Raw genomic sequence first — 9,196 nt, 5'->3', positions numbered from 1 at the left:
ATCCTAATCTACAATAATCTATGAAATTCTTCAAAAAGTCCCATTGGCTAAAATACGTTGGGTAAAATTTTTCTTCCCAGAGAAACACTGGCGAGCATCGAGGCGTATTTTCACATTTGCAATTCAAATGAAACCATGAGGCCCAACTAAGTTCTTTCCCTTTGTTTATAGGAAATCTCTCTCCCCTCTGGGATCTCTACATTTGTTTATATGAAGTTTCTCTCTCTCCTCTTGAGTTACCTCCCTTTGTTTATAGGAAGTCTCTCTGTCTTTCTCCTTTTGAGTTCTTTCCCTTTGTTTATAGGAAGTCTCTCTCCCCTCTGAGTTCTCTCCCTTTGTTTATAGGAAGTCTCACTCCCCTCTGAGCTCTCTCCCTTTGTTTATACGAAGCCTCTATTCCCTCCCCACTACCATTTCGATATAGCATTGCACAGCCACATAAACAACAAATGTACTACAAATGTTTTTTATTGATATCCGTGCTCATATATCCTCCATTTTGTCAAAATTGTTAGGATGGACAGTTATGATAGTCTAACACCGTTGAAAATTAACACCAAGTTATTTTTGGTTTGTTGTTTCTTTTTATAATATGGTAATTTGGTAAGTTTGTAAATGATTGTTTTTATTTTAACATACATTTCTAGTATTTAAATAATTTTTGTTTACATAAAATGATGACAATTCCTTAATAACCTGTTAAAAATTAAGATGGTTTGGGTCGTTAGAGATTTTGCTGCTCGTTATACATTTTTTACAGAAAGGAGAAGTGGAGGGCTTTTTAATGAAAATTAAGGTAGTTCTTAGCCATCTTCACCAGTGACAACATTGGATTTACCTACGTCTTTATCGTCATGGTGAAAAAATAATTGATCTGTACCATGGATCAGCATCTTACGTTGCTTTCTTCTTGGAAGCCTAATCAAGAGCCAACACAGCAATTATGATTTTTTACATTTACAAACAGCATACACTGACAGTATGGGTTGTGAGGTACGTCATCCTTTTTAAAAGTCATTTAAATTTTATGATTTCTAATCCATAGTTAATTTAATAATGAAAGTCCCTTGCTTTGCTTTTTAGCCCCCACAAATAAATATACCCTTGGATAATATTTATATCATTTACAATTTCTATGGGATGGCCATATCATAATTTCCCAGTCATAGTTGAGAGATTCATTTATCTTCAGTTACTTTGTGCTGGTTAGATGATTTAAGTTTTGTATCATGATTTGATATTCTATCATTTGCCAATTTTGTTAATTAGTCGTTTATTTACATTCATTGTATTACTACTTAGGTGGTTATTCGTTCGGCATTACTGTAAATTTGGCTCGTTGTATACAAGTAATATACTTGATACGCAAATTGGACCATTGCCTTTAGGTAATTATGATTTTGATAGTGTTAAGTGAAATTCATTATTGATACAATACATATATTTGAATGGCATTCCTGTTTAAATAATTTATAAGTGATTTTGATAGTTTAAATTACCATTTTAAGTGTAACTGATATTTGGTAGTTTATATTTATCTATGGGTTCTTGAGAATGGTAATTGGAAGTTTGAGATGCTTGACCATCGCATTGACCTCCATTTAAGGCGATCATCTTCGACAGCAGCAACAACAGCATTGGTTTTAATTTGAGCAGCAATACATGAAACCATTTTATTATATCTTATTCAATTTCTTAGTTGTTGTTTGGTTGAAGTTTTAAAAGTTCATAATTTTGTGAAGATTTCATTAAAATACGAAAATTGTTCTTTTTATTAATTTTCCAATTACGTAGTATATTTTTCGAGATGGCGCCCAACGTGGGGCTTAAGTAAGGTGCTGTTTTTGCTGTTTGGTTAGTTTTCGGGTTGGGGTTTAGTTTGTTTGCGGGTCCATGGTCTAATTTTTAAATTTTATTGAAATAAGTGTAGAATTAAAGACTCTTAAATATATTCGTGACCAAGTAACGCGGTTGTTTATTGAACATGGTAAATTAAAGCGTATGAATAAAACTGAGTTGAAGGCTGTTCAAATTAAACTTGTTTCATACAGTGATCAGTTGAACAGTCTTAATACTGTAATCCAGAAGTCTTTGTATGGAGACGAGAAAAATGAAGAAGAGTTCTTCTTAGAATTGCAGTCTTGTGATGATTACTCGGATAAGTTAAATACCTGTTTTGCTGTTTTGCAATTAATGGATTCTAAGCATGAGGCCAAGGATTCTGAGACCGCAAGAAGTCTCTTGAAGAGTCCTGTAGTTCCACTTCCGGTTTACGCTAGCACCGAAAGTGAAAATGTTGAAAAATTTCTTGTTGAGTTTGAATCGGCTATTGCCACATATTCTTACACTGAGAGAGATAAACTATTACTTCTCAAGCAACAGGTATCAGGCAGAGCCTCAATTTTACTCGAGAATCTTGAAATTTCAAAGCAGACCTATACTGATGCTAAGAAGTTGCTTAAAGAAGCACTGCCTTCTCGTTCGCTGCAGAAATTCAATGTAATTAGGCAATTAAGTGAAACGAAGCTTGAGTACGGCACTGATCCTTTTTCCTATATTGGAAAAATTACTAATGCAACTGAAAGTTTTTCTACATTGGAAATCAAAGTAGATGATATTTTGCAGTATTTCATCTGGCAAGGAATGAATGACTCCTTTAAAGCTCAGCTTGTAAAGGTGACTAATCATGTGCGTCCATCACTTGAGGAGATAAAGGAAAAATTCTTTGAAGCATCTGAACGTTATATGGACGTCACAAGGAAGTTTAATGAAAGGAGGAGACAAGGAGGAAAATCTTCTACATCACTTGCAGTTAATGTTAAATATGAGGATAATGAAACTAACAGCATTAGTATTGCTGACGCCGCTTCTCCGAGGAAAAAGTGCACTCTTTGCCTGGAAAACCATGCAACACATAAGTGTATAAAATATAAAGAACCAGAGCATAAGCTGAGACGCTTAGAAGAACTTACTGGTTGCAAGAAATGTGCTAACATTGGACATACCACTGACAAATGCTAGTTTGAATTCTTTAAGAAATACTATTTTTGTAAGGGTTGGCACTTTTCATTTTTGTGTGATCATAAAGGTGAAAAATCTCACGATGAAAAACTACAAATGAATGCGAGAGGTAGCAAGGAAGTAAAAGCAGGTAATTCAAAACACAGGGAAACCTCAAGTGATGTAATGATTATAACTAAGGCTTTGCATACCACTGATGGCGCCTCTGTTTTGCCAATATTTACCTATGAAATGTTGAATGGAGCCCTTGTTAGAGGTTTGAAGGACTGTGGCTGTCAGACCAGTTTTGTAACTGAAAAACCTGCAAGTGATAATAGGTTGAAAGTGTTAGAAGATAATGTCTCTTTAACAGTCAATGGTTTTAATTCAAGTAAGAAGTATAAATCCAAGATAGTTGAATTAAAGTTCAACTTTGATGATAAGGCTTGTGTAATACATGCATTGTGTGTACCAAGCATAGATATAAATTTGTCATTGCCAGGAATTTCAGAAGTGGCCAGGGCCTTTGCCAAAAAAGGCTTCAAATTAGCTGATAAATATTCGACTGATGGTAGTGATAAAATAAAGGATATTGACTTGATACTCGGTACAAATGATGCCCATTGTTTATTAGATTTTTCAGTAAAATTTGGCAATGATCACCCATCTGTTTATTTGGGATCAGCTGCAGGAGGGATGTTAATGGGTAATGTCAAGATTATGCAACAGAATCTACCTTATCTTTCAAAGTATTTTTCTTGTTCTTGGTGTTCGGAGCACTCTCGCTCGGTTGCCGATTATGAGGAAACATGTGAGTTAAATGGAAACAAATCCCCTGTATTTGATGGCATAGATGAATGCTGCAAGTATATTGGATTTGGAAGTTCTATGGGTGAGCCAAGTGGCTTAAGTTTGGAATGCGAGGTGGAGGTTCAAGCTAACTTCGCTATTTTAAATGAAAAAGGTATGATTGAAGAATCAGAGATGAGACGTGCAACTGAGGAGATGCTGCGGTCTGTGTATGAGAAATCTATTTGTGAACTAGACCATGAAGATGGAAACTTTGTCAGATTGTAATGCAAATTTGATTAAGTTTACCCTTGATAACGCAAGAAGAAAACGAGGAAGGAAGGCTAGAGATGCCTCTTCTATGGAATGAAAAGAGCTGTCATTTGCTTGGACGGAATTTCAACCTTGCAAAGTCTGTATTGAAATCCAACACGAGAAAATCACAAAGGAACAAGGCAAATTTGGAACTTATGAATGAAAATTTTAAAGAACAAGAAAAACTTGGAATAATTGAAAGAATACCAAATCTAGAAAAGTGCATGGATGAGCATCCAGAGTGCAGTTTTTTAGCACACATGAGAGTTTTTAGACTAGATCGGGAAACAACAAAATGCAGAGTTGTTTTCCTGTCCAATGTTTGTGAACCTAGCAGGTCCAGTGTAATGACAGTCAATCATAATCAGGCTATGTATGCTGGCCCATCACTCAATCAGAAGATAACGTCTGCAATGCTTAATTTAAGATTCGGATCTAAATTACTGATCTTCGATATTAAGAAAGCATTCAATCAAATAGCACTCAGTGAACTTGATCAGCAGAAGTTAGTCTTTTTGTGGTATAAGGATGTTAAGAAAGGGGATTTCTCTATAATTGCCTACAAAAATGTTCGTCTTCCTTTTGGACTTCGATGCAGTCCTACAATTTTGATGTTGGCTCTTTTCAAAATTTTAGTACTGGATAGCAGGAATGATAATCCTAGACTAAGAAATGCAAAATGGATAATGTATCAGCTCTTCTATATGGATAATGGTGGATTTACTTGTGAATCATCTGAATCCTTGAACTGGATATGAGATTTTACAGGGTATTTTTGGTCCTTACAAATTTGAACTACAGCAGATGTTTTCTAATGATTCTACACTACAAGATAAAATTGATGGAGAAAATATACAATCGGATGTAGGATACAAAATATCTGAGATGGAGGTGAAATTACTTGGGATGATCTGGAATCGAGGGAGTGATACAATTTCAACCAGGAAATTGTGCCTTGATGAAAAGGCTACTACAAAGAGGGAAATTTTGCGATCCATTTCATCTAATTATGATGTTTTTAACATAAATGGTCCTCTTCTTAACAGAGCTAGACTTTTTTTGCAGGACTTACAATGTGAGAGAACGCTTGGATGGGATGCACAACTTAGAAACTTTCAACAAAAGGAATGGAAAAATATTGCAAACCAAGTAAATTCTGCTCCTATTTTTGAGCTTCAGAGATGTGTTGGTGAAAGGACAGATGAATATAAACTTGAGGCTTATGTTGATACTAGCAAAAGAGTTTATGGAGTTGTTGTATATTTATGCAATATAAGAAGTGGTGAAAGAAGCTTTGTATTAGCGAAAAAATGACTCATTGAATCCAAATTGCATGAAAAGTCCATTCCTTCACTTGAATTACAGGCTATATGTTTGGGTACGGAGGTTTTGTTGGATACCTATAATGAACTGAGTGGCACACAGTGCCTGGTGCCCATCAAAATAGTTGACTTGGGGCTATTCTCAGATAGTTTTGTTGCCCTGTCGTGGCTTAAGTCCTTTTCTCATAAGTTTGATAAAATGCAGAAAAGGTCAGTGTTCGTAATGAACAAACTGAATCATATAACAAAGCTATGTGAGGGGAGAAGTGTTGGATTCTCTTTCGTGAGTGGAATGGACAACCCAGCTGACAAAATTACACGATGTCTGTCATTCAAAAGCTTAATGAAGTCTAATTACCATAAGGGTCCAAATATACGTGATCTCGATCAAGCTAGTAGAAGTGACATTTTAGGTTTCAAGGTACCAATGGTCGAGAATTTAGAAACCATTGAAGCATATAGTGCATTGACCAGTATAAAAGAAAGCCGAACTGTAAAACTAGAGCACTGAATACCTCTAGATAGATATTCAAATATGAATAAGTTGATATCTATACATGCGAAAGTTCTGGGATGCTGGGATCGATGGGAAGGGTTTATAAACAAGTCACATGGCTTTGATAAGAAGGACCTTCACGCTAAGGCTTTGACTCAAATCATCTCTAGGGAACAACAAATACATTTTCCAGATGTTATTGACTATTTAAGTAGTAACTCTAAAACCAAGATGGCTATGCCTAATTTGATATCACAGTTGAATTTGTATCCAGACACTCATAATTTAATAAGAGTGAATTGTAAATTTAATGAGAAGCGAAGTGTAACCAACCAAACTTATCCTATTCTTTTATCAAGAGAGAGTACTCTAACAAAACTTATTATATTGGATGAACATTTGCTTTTGAAACATGCTGGTTGCTATGCCCTTTTGACAGAAATACGTAGGAAATTCTGGATACCAAAATTCTTCTCTACAGTTAAAAGGATTCTGAAGGAATGTGTTGTATGCCGGAGATATAACCAGAGACCTGTCAAACTTAATCAATCAGCCCATAGGGAATTTAGATTGAGTCCATCTGATAAACCTTTTGGTAATGTATACCTTGATTATTGTGGTCCATTTTATGTGAGACAAGGGAAAGATAAAGTCAAGGTTTGGATCCTTGTTATTTCATGCATGTTCACACGAGCAGTTAATCCTAAGATCTGTATGGATATGACAGTTGAAGAGTTTTTGCGTGCTTTGTCACTGCATTCTTTTGAATATGGAGTCCCTCAGTTTATAGTAAGTGATATGGGTACGAAAATAGTAGCAGGAGCCAATGTTGTTCAGGATTTCCTGAAGGATGCTGAGACTGTTCAGTATTTAACTGATAATAATGTTGAGAAAGTCCATTTTCAACAGTACTATAAGGGTTGCAGACAGCTTGGAGGATTGGTTGAGAGCGTAGTCAAAATGACGGAAGTCAATCAGAAATAATGTCATTGAATTTAGGGATTTTCAATATCTTGTTTGTCATGCTGTACATTTGATCAATAGAAGGCCTATTGCATTCAAAGAAGCATTAAGAGATTGTTCTAATAATGTACCAGCCCCTATAACGCCAGAGGAACTTATTCATGGATATTCATTGGTCTCTTTGAATATTATTCCTGCATTACAAGCTGACCCTGATTCTGATGAGGATTTTCAGGTTGACTTTGATGTTGTACATAAAATTAAAACATCTTATGAGAAGCTGAAACAAATTAGAACTAACTTGCTGGAAATCTATCATCGGGAATTCATGAACACTTTAATTAAACAAGCTACTGATAACAAAGATAGATATGCTCCTGTAAACCATAAACAAATCAGTATCGAGGATATTGTGCTGATTAAGGATGATGGATATTAACCTGTTAATTATCATATTGGAATTGTCAAAGAAGTTTTCAAGAATATCAACGGGGAGGTAACTGCTGCAAAAGTGCTGAAGGGTAAAACCAATGAAATAACTAAAAGGCATGTTACTTCTTTAATACCACATTTGAGGAAGGAGTCTGATGAGGATGCTATAGCACAGATGATGATGATGAGGATGCTGTAGTATCGAAAGAAGAGATTCCAGGCATGGACGTTTCTAGAAAACGTCCACTGAGAAAAAATGCTGAGATATCACGGCAAAAATTCAAAACCAATCTAAACGATGATATTTCAGATTAATTAATTTTTTTTCTTTATTTGATCAAATTTACATAATTCTTATGTAAAATTTGATTTCTTCCCCCGGGAGTGTTGAAAAATAACACAAGTTATTTTTTTGTTTTCTGTTTATTTTTATGAAGTGGTAATTTGGTAAGTTTGTAAATGATTGTTTTTATTTTAACTTGCATTTTTAGTATTTAAATAATTTTTGTTTACATAAAATTATGACAATTTCTTAATAACCTGTTAAAAATTAAGATGGTTTGGGTCGTTGAAGAGATTTGCTGGTCGTTATACATTTCTTACAGAAAGGAGAAGTGGACGGCTTTTCATGAAAATAAAAGTTAGTTCTTAGCCATCTTCACCAGTGACAACATTGGATTTGCTTGCCACTTTATCGTCATGGTGAAAAAATAAGTGATCTGTACCATGGATCCGCATCTTACGTTGACTTCTTCTTGGAATCCTCATCAAGAGCCAGCACAGCAATTGTGATTTGTTTCATTTACAAACAGCATACACGGACGGTATGGGTTGTGAGGTACGTCATCATTTTAAAGGTCATTTAAATTTTGTGATTTATAAGCCATAGTTCATTTGATAATGAAAGTCCCTTGCTTTGCTTTTTAGCCCCCACAAATAAATATACCCTTGGGTAATATTTATATAATTTTACAATTTTATGCGATATCCATATTATACTTTCCCAGTCATAGTTAAGAGATTCATTTTATATTCAGTTACTTTGTGCTGGTTAGATAATTTAAGTGTTGTATCTTATTTTGGTATTCTCTCATTTTTCCACTTTTACGTTAATTAGTCGTTTGTTTACATTCGTTGCTTTACTATTTAGGTGGTTATTCGTTCGGCCTTACTGTAAATTTGGCTCGTTGTATACAAGTGATATACTTAATATGCAAAGTGGACCATTGCTTTTAGGTAATTATTATTTTGATAATTTTAAGTGATATCCATTATTGATAAAATACATATATTTGAATGGCATTCCTGTGTTTAAATAATTTATAAGTGATTTTGATAGTTTAAATTACCATTTTAAGTGTAACTGATATTTGGTAGTTTATATTTATCTATGGGTTCTTGAGAATGGTAATTGGAAGTTTGAGATGCTTGACCATCGCATTGACCTCCATTTAAGGCGATCATCTTCGACAGCAGCAACAACAGCATTGGTTTTAATTTGAACAGCAATACCTGAAACCATTTTATTATATATTATTCAATTTCTTAGTTGTTTTTTAACTAAATTTTTTAAAGTTCGAAATTCTATGAAGGTTTCATTAAAAATAATAAAATTGCCCTTTGTATTAATTTTCCAATTACGTAGTAAAATGTTCAAGAATATATATACATATATATATATATATATATATATATATATATATATATATATTTATATATATATATATACTGTATATATATATATATATATATATATATATATATATATATACAGTATATATATAGTGTATGTATATATATATATATATATATATATATATATATATATATATATATATATATATATATACAGTATATATATAGTGTATGTATATATATA

The 9,196-nt window shown here is 33.8% G+C and overlaps 3 protein-coding genes across 3 annotated transcripts; all 3 read left to right on the top strand.

The window, feature by feature from the left end:
- The first annotated feature begins 2,001 nt into the window (after positions 1 to 2,001).
- On the top strand, positions 2,002 to 3,021 carry LOC137647874 (uncharacterized). The gene has a single exon (XM_068380827.1). The coding sequence runs from the start codon at positions 2,002 to 2,004 to the stop codon at positions 3,019 to 3,021; it is 1,020 nt and encodes a 339-aa protein (XP_068236928.1).
- A 1,118-nt stretch (positions 3,022 to 4,139) lies between these two features.
- On the top strand, positions 4,140 to 4,862 carry LOC137647873 (uncharacterized). The gene has a single exon (XM_068380826.1). The coding sequence runs from the start codon at positions 4,140 to 4,142 to the stop codon at positions 4,860 to 4,862; it is 723 nt and encodes a 240-aa protein (XP_068236927.1).
- A 1,099-nt stretch (positions 4,863 to 5,961) lies between these two features.
- On the top strand, positions 5,962 to 6,906 carry LOC137647872 (uncharacterized). Its single transcript, XM_068380825.1, has one exon. It carries the CDS (start codon positions 5,962 to 5,964, stop codon positions 6,904 to 6,906), a length of 945 nt encoding a protein of 314 aa, XP_068236926.1.
- Positions 6,907 to 9,196: the final 2,290 nt, after the last annotated feature.

This window comes from Palaemon carinicauda, chromosome 10 (assembly GCF_036898095.1).
Source record: "Palaemon carinicauda isolate YSFRI2023 chromosome 10, ASM3689809v2, whole genome shotgun sequence".
NCBI classification, from domain to species: domain Eukaryota; kingdom Metazoa; phylum Arthropoda; class Malacostraca; order Decapoda; family Palaemonidae; genus Palaemon; species Palaemon carinicauda.
This window is presented reverse-complemented; position numbering and strand designations above follow the sequence as displayed.

Bases quoted from the DNA above. Each gene is read 5' to 3' on its own strand.
- LOC137647874 (XM_068380827.1), top strand. From the start codon at position 2,002: ATGAATAAAACTGAGTTGAAGGCTGTTCAAATTAAACTTGTTTCATAC.
- LOC137647872 (XM_068380825.1), top strand. From the start codon at position 5,962: ATGAATAAGTTGATATCTATACATGCGAAAGTTCTGGGATGCTGGGAT.
- LOC137647873 (XM_068380826.1), top strand. From the start codon at position 4,140: ATGCCTCTTCTATGGAATGAAAAGAGCTGTCATTTGCTTGGACGGAAT.